The sequence below is a fragment of the Peromyscus leucopus genome, chromosome 2, assembly GCF_004664715.2.
Source record: "Peromyscus leucopus breed LL Stock chromosome 2, UCI_PerLeu_2.1, whole genome shotgun sequence".
NCBI lineage: Eukaryota > Metazoa > Chordata > Mammalia > Rodentia > Cricetidae > Peromyscus > Peromyscus leucopus.
Genome location: NC_051064.1, coordinates 114,994,958 through 115,018,861, shown reverse-complemented (window position 1 = coordinate 115,018,861; position 23,904 = coordinate 114,994,958). Strand labels below are relative to the sequence as shown.

At 37.4% G+C, this 23,904-nt stretch overlaps 1 protein-coding gene across 1 annotated transcript in view; it reads right to left on the bottom strand.

The window, feature by feature from the left end:
• LOC114707344 (selection and upkeep of intraepithelial T-cells protein 1-like) overlaps window positions 1-23,693 on the bottom strand; it is a 28,075-nt gene extending 4,382 nt beyond the window's left edge. Inside the window, exons 1-6 of the mRNA XM_037202816.1 lie at window positions 23,052-23,693; window positions 16,755-16,835; window positions 10,078-10,425; window positions 8,032-8,313; window positions 2,190-2,300; window positions 1,699-1,707 (exon numbers count right to left, since the gene is read on the bottom strand). Coding sequence (XP_037058711.1) covers window positions 1,699-1,707; window positions 2,190-2,300; window positions 8,032-8,313; window positions 10,078-10,425; window positions 16,755-16,830 — 826 coding nt within the window. The 5' untranslated portion in view covers window positions 16,831-16,835; window positions 23,052-23,693. The remainder of the gene's footprint in view (window positions 1-1,698; window positions 1,708-2,189; window positions 2,301-8,031; window positions 8,314-10,077; window positions 10,426-16,754; window positions 16,836-23,051) is intronic.
• Window positions 23,694-23,904: the final 211 nt, after the last annotated feature.

The following is a 23,904-nucleotide window of genomic DNA, read 5'->3' as shown; positions in this document are numbered from 1 at the left end:
ATTTATCCTTAAACTTACATTCTTAAAGAATGCAGTAACAGTGTACAGATGTACCTCAGTTGATAAATACTGTGTGTAGCACAAATCTTAAAAGGTCTTATTAATAAAAACAAACCCGGAACTAGGTATTGGGGTGAACGCTGGAAGATCAGAGAAACAGAACAGGCCACATCCAACCTCACCTCGACAATTCCTCAGACGATCTTGTTTCCTCAAACTGGAAGCCGCTGTGTCCTCATCTGAATGGATCTCAGCTGAAATAAAAGCTCAAGGTTTAACAAAACTCTAGTTCCTAGTCCTCAGGCCTTATATAATTTTCTGCTTTCTGCCATCACTTCCTGGGATTAAAGGCGTGAGTCACCATGCCTGGCTTTTTCCAGTGTGGCTTTGAACTCGCAGAGATCCAGACGGATCTCTGCCTTTGGAATGCTAGGATTAAAGGTGTGTGTGCCACCATTTTCTGACCTCTATATCTAGTGACTGTTCTGTTCTCTGACCCCAGATAAGTTTATTAGGGTGCATAATATATTGGGAAACACAATATCACCACAACTGTGCTAAGTATGTACAAATCCCTAAGATCGGTCCCTAGCATTGAATAAAATCATAGACCTTCCTGGACTGAGTCTATCAGGTCGATCTCAGTCCTCGGGGGTGGCCTTGATCTGGAAGTAGTGGGAATGGGGGGTGGGCTGGGCAGAAGGGGAGGGGGGCAGGAAGGGGGAGAACAAGGGAATCTGTGGCTGTTATGTAGAACTGAATAGTATTGTAAAATAAATAAATAAATAAATAAATAAATCATATTTGCAACGATTCTCGTATGAGCGAGAATTGTTGAGACCAAGGTTCGATAAAGCACAGGGACAAATAGCCAGACTAATGGAAATACATGAACTGGGAACCAATGGCTGAGGGGCCCCCAACTGGATCAGGCCCTCTGAATAGGTGAGACAGTTGATTAGCTTGATCTGTTTGGGAGGCATCCAGGCAGTGGGACCGGGTCCTATGCTCAGTGCATGAGCTGGCTGTTTGAAATCTGGGGCTTATGCAGAGACGCTTGGCTCAGCCTGGGAGGAGGAGACTGGACCTGCCTGGACTGAGTCCACCAGGTTGATCTCAATTCTTGGGGAGTCTTTGCCCTGGGGAAGATGGGAATGGGGGGTGGGCTGGAGGGAAGGGGAAGGGGGTGGGAGGGGGGAGAACAAGGGAATCCATGGCTGATATGTAGAATTAAATTATATTGTAAAATAAAATAAAATAATAAAAAAAAATCATATTTGCAGCACACACATAAGTGTTAGGGAGGTGAAAGTAAACAAACCATTTTCAAGGTATCCCCAGGGATAGTAAAACTGGAGCCAGTCTTGACTACCTGACTTTCAGGCATTCCTCTCTATATCCCTTAGATGCAGGGGTAGAAAACAGGAGCTATTGGAGTATGCCAGCAAGTTCAGACTATAATATCACTTTTCAATGTCAACAAGAAATTCAAGAACTTCAGAAATGTGTAAAATCACTAAGAATGAATTCCTCAGCTGATGTCTAAACTACATGTGGAAGGAGATCTAGAATGCCTAATTGTGCTCTTCCAAAAGGGGTCTGTATTTGAGACTGTTTTTTCAAGAGCACCTTCAAGGCCAAGACAGATTTATATATATTCTTCTATACTCCTCTCCTGAGTACAGCATAGTTGAGAACAGACGCAAACTTGGTCTCCTATAATAAGTAAATTACCAGATGTTACAATTAGTACACATTCCTTTGATCTATTTTCCCTTTGCTGTGACAAGTGACCGCTTTATAATCATTTTACCATGTAATGTTGAGAACTTCACTGTTACCCTTGACAACGTTTTTGGATCCTTGAAGAAATGAAGTGACAAATCTGTGAAAATGGTATTAAGTTTTGAAAAGTTCTCTAGGTTAGTTTGAATTTCTGTCATGATAGGACAAATTCCAGCATGATTGGGGTTCTAGGACCCCAAGTTTTATAAACAACATTGTCAACAGCTCCGGTAGAAAGATAAGACAATCTAGGAACAAGGAATACCTAAGGACACACATCTAATTGATGACATGAGGCATTAGAGCATTCTAAAAGTAGAGGTTTGGAAATCAATGTTCATTCAGCTTTAGCCACCCCTCCCCACTTTCCCACTTTTTATCTCTCATCCTTCAGTCCTACTTACGTTTATGTCTGTAACATAGCTGAGAACTGGAAACCATTATAGAGAACACCATCACAGATAATATTATGCCCAGAATTGTTTTCCAAATCTTATTCCATGAAAAAAATGCATCTGAAATAGATGGTCACAAATCTTAGAATGTAGGAAACATTAAGTGTTTAGACTCATCCAGTAACAAATGATGATGCCTTCAAGGTGTGTTCTTATTCAAGATCTCATATCTCTGGCATATTAGATGTAATACACTTTGGAGAAGTTTATTGTGGGCCCAATGAAAAGCATGGCAGGTCTGGAATAAAGGTAAGCCAGGTATGAATTAGTGTAAGACTGGTATAAAATTATTCCCTCCCACACCCTTACAGGAGCTTCTTCAGTGAAAGGAAGAGACAAAGCTAAGTGCTCCTTTCCTCTGCCTGTGACTAAAACACAGGTCTCAAGTAACCATGATAAATTCATCCCTAACTCCAACCTCCAGTGCTTTGTCTAAGTTCTCATCAGTGTGCAGTACGGAATTTATATACGGATGACCTTGAACTCCTGATCACTTGCCTCTACCTCTCTAGTACTGGGATTACTGGGGTACAACAAGCCTGTTGTATGTGGTGCTAGAGATTGGACCCATGGCTTTGTGCATTCTGGACAAATGCTCTGTCAACTGTGCTATATCTTTAGCCTTCAAACTTGTTTTTCAAACAGCATAACTTCTTAAGGAAGATATGATTCATAAAATATGCTTTTTATGATTAACTCAAGTTGTAAATAAATAACAAGTACTGCCCATTTTCTTTCTTGTTTTTATATATGTATTTGTTATAAATACATTATATATGTGTGTATGTTATATATATATATGTTTCTATACACATAGTATGCTATATGGATGTATGTTTGTGAGAAAGAGTATATCTTTGTATGTATATATGCATATACACATATGCTATGAACAATGAAAGGAGGATAGATTGTTTAAACTGTGTTTATATCTTGGAATTATGTATCTTCCTATTTCTGACACAACTATAGTACAAAGCTTTACTTCCTTTTGAAGATTTAATTGAATGAGAAAATGAAATTGAGTGAAAAATAAATGCTGAGATATTTTGAAGAAACTAAATTTCTAAAGTGTTAGGTGAGTTATCCCTATATAATTCTTTTGAGTTTTCAACATGCCTCCCTTCATCTCAATCTTACATTGGTATCATGAACGCATATAAACAATTGACAAATGCATGATTATTTGGCAGTTTATAAAGGCACATTTTGAGTTTTATTTCAATTCACTTATTTAAATCAGTGTTCTTTGAAGATAATATAATATGAAATATTTGAAACAGTTTATACATATCAGTATATACAACCAACAAAGATTAAATTTTTTTGCTTTTGCAATATAGGTAGGTGAAGGCCAATAATATAATTAAGTTATACAGTGGGTTAAAGTACACTAATGCTAAAATAATAAGAAATGGCAAAATATCAGAATCCCAGGCATGTGAAGGGATAGATCATATACTTTTAGGAATTTTATCTAAGTAGTTTTTAATAAAATGGTTGATAGTTGATCGGAGGACAGTTAAAGAAATAAGGGAGTGAGTAGAAGTTATAGCATTCTGAGAATAAAAGACATCCAGAGCGAATATCTGAGAGCAGGAGTTAGTCTCTTTGGATGAGAAGCAGCCGAGTCCATGTGAGTAGATTGGTGTGGACAATGGAAACCCATAGGAGATGAGGTCATATAAGGTAATGGGCACATTCAACACAAAACACTGTGAGGCATTTTATTCTGGGGAAAATGGGGTGAATTTTCAAGGACTTGAACAGAGAGTAATGTTTCATGACTATTATTTTAATAAGTCTTTCCTCCTCTTGGTTGATTATATCTAATTATGGGCAAAAGTAGCAATGGGAAACGTCAAGGATCCTATTGCTAAAACTGAGCATGGATGATGAAGTCTTAAAATTGGATGGCAGGGGGAAAAGCGGTCAAAAGTTATGATGAAGAATACAGTCATCAACGTTGACTCCATTTTTTTTCTCTGACCTGATCTTTTATGAGTTTCTCTATCTCTCAATATATATTAAACTCCAGGAGCATAGGTCTGACAAACATCCTGTACCATGAGAAGATTGTTTCCCAGTCCTTACAAAGCAACAGTTTTCTTGGTACCAGTACCATGGTGTCCTCCTTAAAACCCCTCAACTCTGTTGAGAATTCTCTGTTTAATTCTAAAGCCCATTTCTCAATTGGACTGTTGGTCGTTTTGATGTCTAATTTCTTGAGTTCCTTATATATTCTGGATATCAGTCCTCTGTCACCTGTGGGGTTGGTGAAGATCTTTTCCCATTCAGTAGGCTGTCGCTTTGCCTTGTTGACCTTATCCTTTGCTCTACAAAAGCTTCTCAGTTTCAGGAGGTCCCATTGATTGATTGTTTGTCTCAGTGTCTGCGCTACTGGTGTTATATTTAGGAAGTGATCTCCTATGCCAATGCGTTCAAGATTACTTCCTACTTTCTCTTCTAGCAGGTTTAGAGTGGCTGGATTTATGTTGAGGTCTTTGATCCACTTGGACTTAAGTTTTGTGCACGGTGACAGATATGCATTTAAGGAACTGCTCAACATCCCTAATCATCAGGGAAATGCAAATCAAAACAACTCTGAGATACCACCTTACGCCTGTCAGAATGGCTAAGATCAAAAACCCTGAAGACACTTTATGCTGGAGAGGTTGTGGAGCTAGAGGAACTCTCCTCCACTGCTGGTGGGAATGCAAGCTTGTACAACCACTTTGGAAATCAATATGGCGCTTTCTTAGAAAATTGGGAATCAATCTCCCCCAAGATCCAGCTATACCACTTTTGGGCATATACCCAAGAAATGCTCAATCATACCACAAGAGCACTTGCTCAGCTATGTTCATATCAGCATTGTTTGTAATAGCCAAAACCTGGAAACAACCTAGATGCCCTTCAACTGAAGAATGGATAAAGAAATTGTGGCACATATACACAATGGAATACTACTCAGCAGAGAAAAACAATGACATCATACGGTTTGCAGACAAATGGATGGATCTAGAAAAAATCATCCTGAGTGAGGTGACCCAGATTCAGAAAGACAAATATGGTATGTACCCACTCAAAGGAAGATACTAGATGTGGAACAAGGATGACTGAACTGCTACTCACATCACCAGTGAGGCTACCTGGAAAACGGGACCCCAAAAAAGACATGGAGAAATGGATGAGATCTACATGAACAGCCTGGTCATGAGTGGGAACAATGAAGAGTGACGGTCGAGGGAAAGAGAGTGGGAGATCCTAGCTGGATCAAGAAAAGAGAGGGAGAACAACGAATAGGAGACCATGGTAAATGAAGACCACATGAGAAGGGGAGGAAGCAGAGAGCTAGGGAGGCCCACGGAGATCCACAAAGATACCGCCAGAAAAGACTGCTGGCAATGGACGAGAGACGGCAGGAACTGACCTACCCCGGTGATGGGATGGCCAGACACCCTGTTAGTTGTGCCATAAACCCCATCCAAGGAAGGTCTGAGGAATCTGGATGCAGACATCCATGGCTGGGCCCCTGGTGGAGCACTGGGAGTCTAATTAGTGAGAAAGAAGAGGGTTTATATGAGCGAGAATTGTTGAAGCCAGGGTTGGATAAAGCACAGGGACAAATAGCCAAACGAATGGAAGCACAGGATCTATGAACCAAAGGCTGAGGGGCCCCCAACTGCATCAGGCCCCCTGAACGGGTGAGACAGTCATTTGGCTTGATCTGTTTGGGAGGCAGCCGTGTGTTGGTGCCGGGTCCTGGGCTTGTTGCATGAGTTGGCTGTTTGAATCCTGGGACATATGCAGGGACACTTGGCTCGGTCTGGGAGGGGGGGACTGGTCCTGGCTGGACTGAGTCTACCAGGTCGATCCCGGTCCTCAGGGAGACCTTGATCTGGAGGAGGTGGGAATGGGGGGTGGGATGGGGGGAGGGGGAGGGGGGCGAGAGTAGGAGAACAGGGGAATCTGTGGCTATTATGTTGAACTAAATGATGTTGTAAAATAAATTTACTTAAAATAAAAAAAAAAGAAAAGAAAAAAAATAGACATCTTCAACTAATCAAAAAAAAAAAACCCTCAACTCTTTCATTTATTCATTCTCTTCTAATAATTTACAAATGCTGATGCTACTGTAGGACAGCCATCAGATTTGTCTTTTCAATTTGACTACACTAAAATTAAAGTTCCACATCATGTATTACCATTAACATCCTTCTCTAAATTTTATTAAGCTTACAAATTTATTTATTTGTGTGTGATGGGGAATTTTGTGTGTGTGTGTGTGTGTGTGTGTGTGTGTGTGTGTGATCATACATGCACATCAGACCAGAGGACTGCTGTGTGAGTGGATTCTTACTTTTACCAGTGAGTCCCTTGGATCAAACTCAGTCCACTCACCATTAAGATCTTTAACTGTTTTTCCTTTGAAATACAGGATTGAATCTAGATCACTGGATCCCAGAATCAAATTTCTGCTTTGAGATTACAATAACAACGAGACTCTAGATATATTTTAAAGAGATCTACTTCCATATAGAAAGAAGTCAAGAATTACTTCAAAAATTTTGTTTAGAGAAGTTGAATGTGTGATTTGGAAGGCAGCAAATTAATCAAGCTTCTGCCCTGCTAGCTAGCTTGTATAGTACTGGAAGTTTCTATGAAGGTGACTGGCGGAGAAAAGACATCAATAGTCCTGCCTAGTGCTGAACGCTGCATACTATAATACTGAGGTGCCAAGTGAGATGGGGCAACAGCGGCACAACTATAATAGGGTAACTGTTTTCTGATTTTGTTTGACACCTCCTCCATGGGAGGGAATTTCATCCTTGATATTGCAATCTTGGTCAAAAGCCTATGGCTCAGAAACTCATAAACACTAGCATAGAAAATGCTGTTGTTACTTTTTGCAGTATTTGTGTTGACTGATTGTCTTCTAAATAATTGTGTTTACACCCATAGACCTAGATTCTTCTCAACCTTTGTCAGAGAAGCTTCCTTTGCAATGGGCAATAGCCAATGGTCAAAATTCTAAGAAGAAGAAGAAACTGGGTACCCCTAAACATGACATCTGTATTAGTTCCGCCATCATTAAGGTTCAGGGAACATTGCAGAAGTGAGGACAGAAAGAATCTAAGAGCCAGAGGAAGGAGGGGATGAGTGCTATAAAATGATTTATTCTGGACATGGCATCGATGTTGCACAGAGGGATGCATAGCAGCTATACCAGACCTTCATAAGAGCAAGCCAGTCAAACTCCTAGCATAGATGGGGGTCTGTGTCCTCCAGGTTCCATTCCAAACTGAGGAAGTATTTGCAGTAGATAGTGTCTGAGAGAAGATAATTCATTCTCTGTTGAGGATGTAGCCACTTAGAGGTTTCCCATGGTCCAGTGGATGCCCTACAGTGCTTCACATATGGGGAGCACTAAATGGACACACTGGATTACCAATTACAAAAACAAAAAAAAAACAAAAAAAAAACATGGAGTTTGGAGATGTGTGTGTAGAGGAGGATAATGGGGTAGCTGAAAGGGGAGATAGGTATGATGATATTTCACTATATACATGTGTAAAATCCCCCCAATAAAGAAAGTTTTGAAATTGCCATAGAACTCCAATATCTAGAAGGCAAAGTAAAATAAATGAATGTGATAAGCAAGATAAAAACAACATGATGAATAAAACTAAAATGAACTAGTGCTTTGGAAATGAAGTTAAGAAAGGAAATGAATCTGTTTAGTTTTAAATTATCTGCAGTAGCTGATATTGAAGAACAAATACTTTACCTGATAGGACAACACTTGTCCTTTGCTCTTGGCCTGTCAGAGGGTTCTGAAAGCAGCAAATGACTTTCTGGGAGGAGCTGTCTTTAACGAGAAGGGTCATGTTCATAATGAACAGTTTGTCTCCATCCTGTGAATGAGATTTTGATGCAGCTGGAATGACCTTTCCTCTGTCATCTCTCCATTCTATGAGAGGCCGTGGGAACCAACCTCCAGAGTGACACTCCACTATTAAACCTTTGGTATTAGGAGGATGCAGGTGGATCTGCACCCGCAAGTTCACAGCTGGTTGGGAACACAGGAATGAAACAGCATTTTTAAGTGAATGAAATGGGGACTAGGACAGAAAAATAAAACTCTCCTCTATTTTGACTGAAGCCTGAAGAGTCAAGAGCTCTGATTGCATGAGTTTCAAAAATAGGGAAGAACTTACTATGCAGTCGCAGTACACCATTAGCAAAATGTTCTATATGACCAGGTGCTTGTTACATAAACACAGGTGCTTGTTTCATTTATCTACTGATTCACTAACAAATATTTACTTCTTATTAATTTGAGACTAGTCTGGGACATTAAAATATGATAATAAATAAAAATCAATATTTATTTCCTCATACAATCTGTGGCTTAAAATATTTTCTCCATGGTCAACATTTAATCACCCTTGAGCCCCAATTTTAAATGTTGAAGTCAACAATATCATAAATGCAATTTTGAGTCTTTAATTGAAACTTAAATTTCATATTCTGTGTATCCAGTTGATATTTACATACAGTGTATTTCATATGAAATAAGTAATACATTGGTGTTTTCAAAATACAATGCATACTAATTTAGATCAAGTTAATGTCTTTAAAAGTGTTAGAACATTATCTGGGACATAAGACTTGCCTAAAATGTGGAGAAGAAAGAATTGTGATTCAACATAACCCACAAATAACTGTCTAAAATAGCTTTCTGATAGAACATATTCTACATATTTGCTGTCTGATCCAATCCTACTTTCTAATTGAGATGATTAAACCCTTAAAATGTGGCAAGTAATATTTCAGAAGTGAATGATTGATTTTAGGTAATTAATTTAAATCAATTGAAATTATATATATATATATGTATGTATGTATGTATATGTATGTATGTATGTATGTATGTATATACACTGTGGTACTCTTTCTTCCTTTTTATTCTCTCTTACATTCTTCCTTCCTCCCTTTCTTTTTCATACAGGTCTTACTATGGAATCCTGGCTGGACTGGAATTCTCTATATACACATGACTAGCCTTGAACTCTGTGTATACTAGGCTGGCCTTGAGCTCATGAAGATCTGCCTGCCTCTGCCTCCTAAGTACGTGGATTAAAGACCTGTGCCAACACACCTGATCTAAGTGAAAAACAAAATTTGTAAAACTGATCTTAGTAATAAACCAATATAATGTAGACACAGAAACATTGGGTTGAGAGAAAATATAAGGTTCACAAATATTAATTATGTATAGTCCCCAAAACACATATGCTCAAAGTACAAATCACTTCATTTTACCTCAACTCACTTTCCTGCCATTATTTTACCATTCATAACAGTTTACAGGGTTGAGAAGAAAAATTTAAATGTTACATAGTTGCAGACACTGACGATACAGGAATGTTAACCTCACATTAAGTAGCCAGTAAATTGATTTAAGGAGAATTGGGAATAAAAATTACCACAAAGAAAACTATTTTAAAGTTAAAGTCACTGGTAAAAATCACATTTTACTAACATGTTGTTAGAAATTGCTGAAAAAATAAAACAAACGTAAAAGTGTTTTGTAGATATGTTAAAAATCTAGCAATTTTTGTAAACCTAAAATAGAATTTACTGATAGACTTGACGTGTACTCGGCCATAATTTTATTTTTGATCTAAATGAAAAACAAAGTATGTAAAACTGATATTAGTAATAAGCCAATATAATATAGACACAGAAACATTGAACATTTCACTAAGTTTCAAACCCTGATGGATTGAGAATGTGGATTCATAGGAACCTCAGAAAGATCCATGCCTACCTGTGACCTTGACCTCTGTTATGTGCTCTTCATAAAAATCGCCATCTTTGAAGACGCAATGGTAAGGACCATCATCATCAACAGTCACGCTAAGGATCCTGAGGGTCACTATCCCTTCTCCAATGGCATCTTTCAGGAGTTCTGTCCTCTCCACATACTTAGAGGTAGTTTCTCCATGCAGGTCTTTACCATCCCTGTACAGGTGTACTGGCTGTGTATAATGGTTCCGGAACCAGCGTATCTCCATGTGCTGTGCATTTTGTGGTGGAGACAACTGACAACTGAGTTCCAAGGTTCCACCCAGTGGAGTCAAGACTGGACCCTCTGAACCAGTCACTGTGAACTGCTCTGGTAAGGAAAACAAGAACTTAAGGTAGTAGTGACAGGACATAACATATTTTATTTAAATCAGTCTTTCCCTATTCCCATCCTGCCTGCCTCTCCCTCTTTCCCTTCTGCCTGTTTCTCCTCAACACACAACAGAAAAAAATCTCTTTATTAATAGCTACTTCATCCCAAAGATACCTTAATTTATACATTTAACTTATTTTAATATTTGATGTTCTTCATAATAAACCATTGAATAAATTTATGCTTTTTTTCTGGCAAAGTTACACAGAACTTCTTAAATTGTATAATTCTTATATTTGTTCATTTCTGCTTAGTTCTTAATCATTAAATATTTACTTATCTCCCTCCTTCACTCACTATAATCTCTTACCATGGAACCCTCTCATCTGTCTTCAGAATCATCAACAAGATACACTAAAGTACCACAGTCTACCCCTGTAAGCATGCCCCAGTTAAAACATCTTTGTTGTTGCTTTTTCTTTTGATTCAAGGTGGTTACAGCAGATTTTATTTCAGGTTAGAATTCATAAATTTTCAAATTTGACAATGAGTCCCTAACTGGAATACAGTGTGGAAATAGAAGACATTTTATAGTCTCTCATTTCTGTTTTGTCATACTTACTAAATGTAAGAAGAAAAAAAAGTTGATCATCTTAGTATTCTAAGTTCCCCAGTAAGAAACTTGCTTAAATTTCAATCTCTTCTGTCATTATTCTAAGTTTGTCAACATTATGAAATCAATTTAAGTTTTTTTCTTTTGAAGCTAAACCTTTCCAAGTGCTAATGTATAATTGATAAATTGATGTTTAATAATAATAAAATTGTTTTTCATAAAGAACAAAATAAGGTCTTAAATGTTTATTTTATAAAAAGAATTTGACAATGTTCCTTCTCTTTCAATTTTGGGGAATAATTTGAGGAGTATTGGTGTTAACTCTTCTTTGAAAGTCTGGTAGAATTCTGCACTGAAACCATCTGGCCCTGAACTTTTTTTGATTGGGAAATTTTAATGACTGCTTCTATTTCCTTAGGGGTTATAGTTCTCATTAAATTGCTTATCTGATCTTGATTTAATTTTGATAATTGGTATCTATCAAGAAATTTGTCCATTTCTTTTAGATTTTTCAGTTTTGTGGAATACAGGTTTTTGAAGCATGACTTAATGATTCTCTGGATTTCCTCAGTGCCTGTTGTTCTGTCCCCCCTTTTCATTTCTGGTTTGTTAATTTTGATATTCTCTCCCTGCCTTTTAGTTAGATTGGATAAGGATTTGTCTGTCTTTATTTTCTCAAAGAATCAACTCATTGTTTCATTGATTCTTTGTATTGTTTACTTTGTTTCTATTTTACTGATTTTAGCCCTCAGGTTGAGTATTTCCAGCCATCTATTCCTCTTTGCTGTGTTTGCTTCTTTTTCTTCTAGAGCTTTCAGGAGTGCTGTTATGTCATTAGTATGAGATTTCTCCAATGACATTTCTCTACGCAGGCATAGTAGTGTTATGAACTTTTCTCTTAGCACAGCTTTCAATGTGTCTCATAAGTTTGGGTATGTTGCCCATTAATTTTTATTGAGTTCTAGGAAGTCTTTGATTTCCTTATTTATTTCTTGTTTGACCCAGTGGTAATTTAGTTGAGAATTGTTCAGTTTCCATGAGTTTGTAGGCTTTCTGTAGTTCGTGTTATTGTTGAACTCAAGCTTTTCCGTGGTGATCTGAGAGATACAGGGGGTTATTCCAATTCTTTTGTATTTGCTGAGACTTACTTTGTGACGAAGTATATGTTTAATTTTGTAGACAGTTCATAAGGTGCCAAGAAGAAGGTACATTCCTTTGTGTTTGTGTGAAATATTCTGTAGATATCTATTAGGTCCATTTGAATCATAACATCTGTTAGTTCTGTTATTTCTCTGTTGAGTTAGTGTCTGGATGTCCTGTCCATTGGTGAGAGTGTGATATTTAAGTCTCCCAATATTAATGTGTTGAATTCAATGTGTGATTTAAGCTTTAGGAATATTTCTTTTACAAATGTGGATACTCTTATATTTGAGGCACCGATGTTCAGAATTGAGACATCATCTTGGTGGATTTTTCCTTTGATAATTATGAAATGTCCTTGTCCATCTCTTTTGATTAATTTTGGTTTGAAGTCAATTTTGTTGCTACACCAGCTTGTTCCTTTGGTCCCTTTGATTGGAAAATCTTTTGCCAACCCTTTACTCTAAGGTAATGTCTATCTTTGATGTTGAAGTATGTTTCTTGTATGCAGCAGAAGGATGGCTCCTATTTTTATGTTCATTCTGTTAGCCTATGTCTTTTTATTGGAGAATTAAGGCCATTGATATTGAGAGATACTTGCTGTGGGATGACTTTCTGTATGCTGTGAATATATGTTGTCCTTGTTGATTAATAAATAAGCTGCTTTGGCCTATGGCAAGGCAGCTTAGAAGCAGGTGGGAAATCCAAACAGAGATACAGGAAAGAGACAGGTGGGAAGGGAAAATGCCAGCCCATGGCCCACAGACACGTGGCAAAATATAGATTAATATAAACTGGTTAATTTAAGATGAAAAAGCTAGCTAGCAAGAAGCCTGAGCCATAGGCCATGCAGTTTGTAGTTAATATAAGCCTCTGTTTGTTTACTTGGGACCAAGTGACTACAGAACCGGGCAGGACACAGAAAAACTTCTAGCTAGAGATTCTAAAGATCAGTGACTGTTAATTCTTGTTATTCTGTTGTAGTAATAATAGTAGCAGTAGTGTGCATGTGTGTGCGCATGCGCATGTGTTTCCCTTCTTTGGATTTTGCTGGTATGAGATTTTCTATTTCCTGTGTTTTTGTGGATGTAGCTAACTTCATTGAGTTGGAATTTTCCTCTAGCACCTTCTGTAAGTCTGGGTTTGTGGATAGATATTGTTTAAATTTGACTTTGTCATGGAGTATCTTGTTTTCTCCATCTATGGTGATTTAAGTTTTTCTGGGTATAGTAGTCTTGGCTGGCATCTGTGGTTTCTTAGAGTCTGTAAAACATCTGTCCAGGCCCTTCTAGATTTTAGAGCTTCCATTGAAAAGTCAGGTATAATTCTAATAGGTCTGCCTTTGTATTTTACTTGGCCTTTATCTTCTGCAGCTTTTAATATTCTTTTTTTAATTCTGTATGTTTAGTGCTTTGATTATCATGTGGTGAGGGGACTTTTTTTGTTCACACTATTTGGTGCTCAGTAAGCTTATTGTATCTTTATAGCATGTCCTTCTTTAGATTGAGAAAAATTTTATGATGCTGTAACAATAAGTCTTATACCCATACCACATGAAGACACAACAAAAAGAAAGAGAATTACAGACCAATCTCCTTAATGAATATTAATACAAAAATACTCAATAAAATACTTGCAAACTGAATTAAAAAACACATCAAAAAGAATGTCCACGACAATCAAGTAGGTTTCATCCTAGAGATGCAGTGATGGTCCAACATATGAAAATCTGTCAGAGTAATCCACCATATAAACAAACTGAAAGCAAAAAACCCACATGATCATCTCATTAGATATTTTGAGATATTTCTTAGCCATTTTTATTTCTTCGTTTGAGAATTCTCTGTTCAGATCATTTTTAATTTGGTTGCTTTTCTTGACTCTGTTTTCTGAGTAATTTGTATATTTGTAAATAATCCCCTGACAGATGTATAGTTGGCCAAAATTCTCTACTACTCCATGGGCTTCCTTTTCACTCACTTGATTGTTTCCTCAGGTGTACAGAAGCTATTTATTACTACTGCTATTTTCCTAATCCAGTATAATTTCTAACTGTACTTTAAACACTTTTGCTTAAATTCAGAGATAAATGTAGCCCTCATCCCTCATCAACGAAAATTCTTTTTGCAGAAGACAGAGACCATTACAGAAAGCCACGGCTGATCAAAATGCAGAGAACAACTGACTATGGGGCACCCAGACATATGTATAACACAACTCATACAAATCAGACTCAGGGAACATCTGTTTAAAGGGAAAGAAAGATTGTAAGAATCAAAGGAGCAGTAAATCTGCTGTGAGGTTGTATCTAATAGATATGAAAAGAAAATTATACCCACAAAATCTCAACAACATAACTATTTAAACAAGACTTGAACAATGACTACACCAGTTGACATGCCAGTGTAAATAGGGGAAATCTCACAGGGTTCCATCCCTAGATGAAGAGCTATGGGCAATTAATGACTACCAAGAGAGAAAAAACTAGTCTTCCCCAGAGATGACCCTCCTTTTTGGTAATCCAATACCAAGTAGCTAACTCTAAAAGTATAAACATATGATCAACACTAAATGAACTAATTAGGCTGTATTTGTATATTCATTCGTGTGTGTGTGTGTGTGTGTGTGTGTGTGTGTGTGTGAAACAATATTAAAGAAAAGAGGCCAAGAATTTGACAAAGAATGAGGGAGGGAGACATGGGAGGGGTTGAAGGGAGTAGAGAGGTAAATGATGGAATTATATTTTAATTAAAAACTTAAAAATCTGCTTCCATAGGATGATGTTTATTTGTTTGTTTGTTTATGTTTTTGAGACACAGTTTCTCTGTGTAGCCCTAGTTATTCTGGAACTTGCTTTTTAGACCAGGCTGACCTCGAACACGCAGAAATCTTCCTGCCTCTGCCTTCTTGGTGCTGGGATTAAAGACATGCATTGTTGGCAAGGATATATTTTAAGTAATTAGATATTCATAACATTAGTTTTTCATTCAGCAACTTTAGCATCAATGGAATGTTATAAAACTTTTTTGATGGTGGGGTAAAAAAGAGAGATAATGAGAAAGACAGAGTGAACATGAAGTTTGGTGGGTAGGGAGGTGGGGAAGAACTAATGGGAATTGGGGAGAAGAAAGAATATGATCAAAACATACTGTATGAAATATTTTCAATAAAATTTTAAAATTAAATGTTAAAAAGGAGAAATAAAACGTGATAGAGACTTTAGGGAAACTTTGTCATCAACAAAATAATAAAAAGTCAAAGCAAAATATTCTACACATCCCAAATATATTTAGCAATTATTTTGAATTTTACTAAAACAGAAATACTTGGCTAAAATACAACAGAGAAAAATTGATTCTTAAAAGTTGTTAAAAAGCAAGGAAGAGAAGATTAGAAATGCAAAGGAAATAGGACATAAATGTTCTTCAGAAAAAATTGCAGTTTTTGAAATATGCTTGCATTATTGATTAATTCAAAAGGAAAGTGTAATTACAGAGACTCTAATTTCTTAAATGAAGATGTGGAAAAATAACACTGACAGTTGTAAGACCTATCTGACAAGCTCATACTTACCATCAGTAAGGATATGAAATTGCAAAAATGTAGAGTAATATTTCCAATACCATAATAAAATAGTAAAATATGAACATGTACCAGCAGCTCTACTTACAGAAATATGTTTATAGCTGTATTCACAGTTATGCTTAAGACTGTGAAAACACACTTGTGACAACCTAGCCAAATGTGAGGCCCAATTAAATATGATTCAAAATTAACCTTACCACTGAACATGTAGCTTGTAATAGAACTTTCTGTGCCATTCTTGTCTTATACTTTTCTTTCATGTGCCTCCAAAAAGAATCTATATATTGACTGCACAAATCCCATTACAAATTCAATTGTATACTATAGATTAAGGCTTCAACTATTCTCATCTTATTGTATTTATAACTCCCAGAGATTCCCATTAAATCTACAACCTGAACCATTTCCTCAGTATAAAAGTAGTATGTAAGAGATGTTGGCTTAATATGAATATTGGATTCTGAGGAGCAAGTATTTAATGTTCTTCACTTGTATTTTCTCCCAAAATCCTGATACAAATCTAAGAAGATCTGGTGGTTGAGAATGGTTCATTCCTAAACCTATGGTTACTGTATCTGAATGAAAATAGCCCCACAGATTCATATGCTTGAATACTTGGTCCACAGTTGGTGGAACTGTGTGGGAAGAATTAGCAGGTGTGGCCCTGCTGGAGGAAGTATGTTACTGGAGACTGCTTTGAGTCCCAGTGTGCCCTATGCTTAAAAGATGTGAATTCTCAGTTGTTACAGCCATCAGGTCTTTGTTCCACCATCATGGACTCTAACCCTCTGAAACCCTCAGCCCAATTAAATGGTTTCCCTTTTAGGTTGCCTTGGTAGTGATATTTTATAGTAGGAATAAGTAACTAATACAGTTACCTAGAACCTTAGGAATAATGGTATTAAAATCTTGTCCATGTTATTGATCCTTATTACTCCTGGCACACTTGATATTGCTAAAGCTATAAGAGTGAGTGACAGATTTATACCTGAGCTTGGTGTGATCATCTGAAGAAGGAACATGACAACACAGTGTCCATAGAAACATAATCCTGTAGATCCCATTGCACCTATAAAAAGAAGGAGGCTGGTTACAAAGAGTGAAAATAGTAGTGGGATACAGACACAGAAGAGAAGAGTAAATAGATTGGTCACTATAAGATATTTGGAAAATTGTGGCATTTTTCACCATTTCTGACAGACCTAGAAAATGAACATAAGCACTCAGGGAAATTTAACACTTGGAATAAGCATTTGAGAAGACTTTTGGAGAGCTATGCTGTCTCTCCTACAACTCTGAAGAAATTCCCAATATCCTTCATTATTATTGGAGCTATTAGTAAGGTTTGAGTTCAGGGTCTGATTGAAAGGAATACAGACTTGGAGGAAACACTATTTAAATATCCATTGTGCTAAATCTTAATCTAATTTAAGAACAGTGAAGGGCAGCCTCATAGTTAATGTCCTAGGTACGGTAAGGACAACTTGGCATAAAGGATAGAGCCCTGAATGAGATCACTAGCATGGATTTCCTGATGGTTGGGACAATTCACCTGTAACTACGGAGCCTCATGGTTATCTGGTACCAACCATCATAGATGTATTAGTCACTTTCCTCATTAACAATTATCTGAAAAGAATCACAATAAGGGAAGAGAATTTGTTTTGCCTTACAGTTTAAGAAGGGAAATAGTACATCATATTTGGAAAGACATGGTGGCCAGTGTATAAAGCAACATTAAGTCTGAAATCGGGAAATAAAGAGAGGATAGAAGGAGTACAAGCTATCAAACCAAAAGCCTGTCCCCAGATGACAACCTTATCAAAATTCCACCTCAAGTTTCCAAAATAACTCTACCATCTGAGAATGAAGTATTCAGACATGTGGGCCTATGGAGACTGTAACTGTCAATATTGCGGGTCAACTGTATATAGCATCACCTAGGAGACAGATCTACACATATATGTGAGGGAGATTCTATGCCCGGTTATTTGTGGTAGGAAGACCTTGTCTACCTGTATGAAACAATATTCCATGGGGTGAGGTACTGGAATAAATATAAAAGAGAAAGTCAGTTGAATAATGTACTTCATTTCTGTTTCTGGATAGTAACCAGCTAGTTGCCTCATGTTTCTGTCAACATTATTTTCTTGTCATGGTGAGCTTATTCTCATAATTTTAAGCTGAAATAAACCCAACCTCTCTTAAGTTGCTTTATTATCTGGCATTTTGTGGCAACAGTAAGGAGCATAATTAATAGAGGGATATTTTAGTTTTAATCCACAACATTCCACCCTTGTCTTCATAGGTTCGTAGTCTTCTCATAATGCTGACGCATTCATTCCAACTGTAGAAGTCATCACAGGCTCTCAGGATCTCACTGTTTTTCAAAAATTGAAAGTCTTTTCTGAGACCCAAGGTGTTATCTCTTAACTGGGCCACTGTAAATCCCAACCACAAGCCATGTACTTTCATTTCTCAGTGGCACAGAGCAAACACTCCAGTCCCAAAAGTGAAGAGCAATGAGATAGAAACATTAGACCAAAAGTAAGACTAAAAGCCACCAGAGCAAACACCAAGCACTGCAGTTCCGTGCCTGGAATCTGGAGCTCAGAGGTAATTATCTGTGCTCCAAAGGTACCTTTCCCCTCCGTCCCTTCTATCTACAATACACATATTCTTTGTCTGTAGGTACAGAGTAGGGCTAGTCTCCTAGGCCTGGCATCTGCAACTTCCTAAAGTTTCCATTGAGACTAAAGTTTCCTTCATGGTTTCATACTATGTTATCTTGGGACTTCCCACCAGGGTTTCAAATTCTGCCACATAAGGACTCAGTGGGTTTCAGGAACTTTCATGCAAGCTTCCATGACCCCTCACAGTTTTGTGTTTCATGCAGTCAAATTCGGTACCATGTAGATGATGTTGCCAAGTTCTGTTGCCATTTTAAAACCCCAGTAAAAGAAATGGTAACTTATCTACAACATGTAGATACTCTAACATTGGATCTAGCTTCCCTAATTACTTCACAAGCATTGATACATATATTGTCTTTTCATCCCCACATTATTTTATGCATATTTATTTCTGACCAACTGGTCCATTTTGCAACAAAGTAAATTGCCAACATACTCAAAATTATTGTATTCTCTTGTCCTATAATGTACAGCTGACTTATAACAATAATGCTATGACATGAGATATGCTTTGAATTTGGGGCTGATAATGCCACTTTCTGGTAGTAAAATGCACAGGATTGCAAACCAAAAGGTAGGTATTTAAGATTCTGATTTTACTAAGTGGCTTTAAAACTGACATTACCAATTTTTTTTGCCTTTTATGCCAGGTACTGGGGGGTTCTAAGATCTCAACAAAAAAAAACCCAGTTATGAATCTGATTTATTAGAAGCTAAGACTTCCCCTAATCATTTGGATATTTCACATCAGTGGATCATTAGTCAGATGGATGAGTCACTGCATCCTGTAGAGAGTGGTTGAAGGCCAAAATTGTACCTTGACCATTAGTCAATGGAAAATTGAAGTGGCTCACTGTTGCCTGTAACTCAAGGGATCTGATACCCTCTTCTAGCCTCTGTAGACATCTGTACTCATGAACCATATAAAAGAGCAGAAAATGCACACACAATAAAAATGAAACAAATATTTAAAGAAGAATCCACATGTCAACACCAAATGTGCAAGTACTATAATACACTATTTAAAGTTCAGTAACTAGCCTACTTTATAAAAGCTGTTTTTAAATACCCATTATTTCCACATCTTGGCACAGTTATTTTAAGTAATACTAGAGGCAACAGTTTAAATTTCAGGCCAGAAATGTAGTAAAGTACCACAGGCTTATGACTTCTTATAGAACTGGAGGTCTGCCATGGTGATAAGGCAAACTTTCAAGCACCCAATGGACAAGTCTGAGCTGTGGACTAGGCCAAAGCCAAAGTTGACTGTGATGAATAATGTCTTTCCTTATCCATAGACACTTCTTTGAGTTATTTTGTAAAAACAACTGAGGGAAAGCCAAATATTTAAATATTTGCAGAGTTAGAATGAAAGTGATATTCCTATAGAAAGAAAAAACCTGTACTTTAGAACATTGCTAAAGAAGCCTGCAAATTTCATTCTCACTTAGATCTTGACCATTCACATTTCATTCTATGCTGATTTGTAAAAAGCTATTTGAACAATAATGAGCTAGTGCTTTCATGGGGGTAGAGTTTCAAATTAGAGAGATACAAAATTCTAGAGAGAGACCATGATGATGGTTGTATAGTAATATAAATATATTTAATGCTACTGAACAATACATTTAAAATAATAGGTGGAAATTTTATTTTACATGTAATTAAGGAAGCTTTAAAAATATTTTTATTAATTTTTGAGAATACCATACAATATATTTTTATTGTATTCACCCATTCCTCAATTTTTAAATGTTCTATCCCCCTTCCCTACCCACCTTTGTGTTCTGTATGTCTGTCTTTCTCTCTCTCTCTCTCTCTCTCTCTCTCTCTCTCTCTCTCTCTCTCTCTCTCTCTCTCTCTCCCTCTCTCTCTTGTTAACCCATTCAGTCCAGTTTAAGCTGCCCATATAATCTTGAGTGTGGTACCTTCCATTGTACCACAATTTACTTTCCAGAGACTACACCCTTAAAGAAAACCAACTTTCTCTTTCTCAGCTGCTATCAATTGCCAATGCCTTTTCAGATACTATTGGGACTTGAGGCCCAGCTCCCCATTCCATGCTTGGATTTTGTTTGGTTTGAGCTTAAGATAGTAGACAGCTACTATGGATCAATGTTTTACAGACATAGCACGGCAAATGGACTCACAGCAGTTGTGACAGCATGCACAACCTGGGCACCTTTGGCTGGCCAAATTATTTTCTATGGTTCTAAAGGTTTATTGTAATAAGCCAAATATGCTTACAAGTTTTACATTTTCACCAATAAAAGTACAAGAAGTAATGTCAGGAGATGTAAAATGAGGACACAAATTCATTGGTGACACCACTGCACTATAAAGTATTCAAAAACAAGGTGAACTGCAAGGGGGCAGTGAGGTAAGCTATCAGTTGGGTAAGACATAAACATATGTGACAAATGCCCCAGAATGAGGGAGCTGTGGCCACATCCCCTCTTCCACCATACACCCCTGGCCTCTGCCTTTGCAGTTGTCATGTTCCATTTGTTTATGGTGAGTAGACAGGTGACCATAGATAGATACTTTGCCTCTACTCATCCTTAGGCAGTTCTGTGCCAATGTGTGGAAGCAGGTTACTCTGGGTATTTTGTTTTTCTTTCCTTTTCTTTTAAAGATGGCTTTCCTAGCCCTCTAAATTCAAAACATTTTATTAAATTTAACTATAAATGAAAAAACATAGTATTTTCAGTATATGATTTCATACAAAGCAATCTATATATTCCCAGGACCAGTGACTGTATATTTATAATCCATAAAGATATCCCAGCCAAGCACTGAAGAAAATTCCCTAGATTGGATTACACTGATTCAGTAGCAAGTCTGCCCTGAGGAGGTGATATTGTCCAGCACCCACAAAGCACTTACCACAATAAGAAAATTTTAGGGACCACACACAGCTCTCTAGGAGATGCAGATGGTACTTCTATGGTTTGTTCATGTGCAGCACTTCCATGTTGCTGCTTCCCTTGCCTATAACAAAATGTGAGAGAGCATCCCAGATACAAGATCTGTGAGGCAATCATGCAGCTAATGTCCCTAGTGCAGGTCCCAGAACCTAAACATGTTGTCCAAACTGCCATTCCAAAACTTGATGCATCATGAGAAATGAGCTGATTATACCTGTGTGGTCTTAGGTTGGTGTCTACTTGTACATGTCCCACATTTGTATGCTGCTACTGCTGCATGAGAAACAGTCCTTGGAGTCTGGACTGATGGCTAGAGCATCACAAACAGGGGCTGTGGACATCAGCTCTGCCTTCATGTGTGGGGTTGGAGTTGCCAGATCTCACATTGACAGAGCTCTGGCTTCCCATCCCCAAATGAGAGTACAACCATCAGGTAGCAATTTGTAGGAAAGATGTAAAGATGTAATTACTTCTATTCAAACTATTCAGTGGAGAGATGAGTCCCTGGTTGCCAAAGCAACACATCTGTATCAATGTCTCAGACCTTGACACAGTCTTTGCCCTATGTGTACACCTACCTCATGAGGTTGTTGATGATAACTGCAGACAATTATCCTCACAGTTGACAGTGTTAATCTGGCAAACACTTGGGTATTCCATGCCCAGTTAAGGTGTGTATGGTGGGGGGTGGGTGGAGGGTGTTTACTAAATAGACTGACTCTGGCTGTACACAATGACAGGGAAGGAGTTTGATTTTTTTTAAGTATTCAGACAGAAAGCTAATATGTCAATAGGGAATAAACAAGTTAATATAAATAATATTTGCCTCACCAAAAAAGTGAATCAGGCATAAAAGAAAAGATGTGTAACTTTATTCCCATAAGATCTTACTGATTTTCCTGATTTGAGGGGAACAGTGCCTATCCATCCCTTTCTTCTATGTATTTGTTTTAAGCAAAACCATATATATTTAAAATATCCTTCTTGAGTTTTGAAGATAGCTGAGCTGAAAGCATCTCATGATTTCATCTCAAAAGTTTTGGACTTGCTAAAAGTGCTTCATCAAAATGTAGGCAGTGTACATTTTGTATAGTAGGATACATCTGTTCTATTATGTCAGGGCCATTAACATGGCATCTCCCTGAACACTGTAATTTCTTTGTGTTGTCCTTAAAGTCTTCTTTCCAGTTCTTTAAAGTCATCATGGTCACCTCACTATAAGGTATTTTCTGTTTTTTTTTTTTTTTTTTTTTTTTTTTTTTGTTATTTGCAAGCAGCTATAATGCACAAATAGTATTCTTGTTGACAAGAATATTATGGAATGAGATCTATTCTGGGAAAAAAAAAACGTTAATAGCAATATCTTTCTTTATTCCTTATCAAATCACACTCCAGGGAGTAAGTCACTATTTGTTGAGAGTTGATGTTTCAAGACTGAGTTTCCGCTGTCACTTAAAGGAAACGAGAAAAGTTTCTCCCCTCTGGGTGACTATTACTCAATCCTTCTGACTCCCTAGATCTCACTAATCTTCAGAAGTAGGTCAAGTGACAGGAAATTTAGGGACTGAGAGCCTCCCATGAAGCACAGAGAGAGAAAGAATAGAATAAAATATTGTTTATGGAAAGAGAGCCTGTCCCCAGATTTTACTAAATGTTCTCACTTACTTTACTTTGGTGATCCTGGATCAGCTCCCTTTTGTTCCTGTAGAGCTGGTCCCAGTTGGATCACCTAGATGTCTGACACTGCTTCAATGATTGTCCTGCAGCCAGAGCAGTGTGTGCCAGAGGCAGATGGGAGCCAGAACTAATTACCAAAGCTTCTTCTTTGCCATCACACTTTCGATATATGATTCTCTGACCCTGATATTTATATTACTTTCAAAGGGAAATTTCCAGTAGACCGATGACCTCAATATGTAAATGAAAGCTCAGTTCTGGCAGTGATATTGCTCAAGTACTAACATGAATTTTCTTGCTGTGGGAAGAGACAAAATAAAATCTGACTCATAATTGTCATGTAATTAGCAGTGCAGTCAAGAACTGTGATAATTTGATTTTAAAATCTGTGTCTGTACTTAGAAAGGGACCAATACATGCTCCTGGATAGAGTAGACATTCAAGTGAGGTTTCAGAGAGCTGATGATTGCTGCAAAGAGTCTAGAAACAAAATTACCCATGAGCTCAGTTAAGCAAAGAAATACAAGTATTTCTAGGCTGTGAGCAAAATGATCTTGAGAATATTAAGTGGAAAATTCACATAAACCACTTCACTGTGTCTTGAATGGAAGATAGGATAGGAAGGAAAATGTAGTACATATACACAATGGAGTAATACTCAGCTGTAAAAAAAATTACATCATAAAACTTGTAGGCAAATGAATGGAACTATCATCCTGAGTGAGGTAACCCAGACTCAGAAAGACAAACATGATATGTACTCAATCATAAGTGGATTCTAGATGTAAAGCAAAGGATAATCAGGCTACAACCCACAGCTCCAGAGAAGCTAGAAAACAAG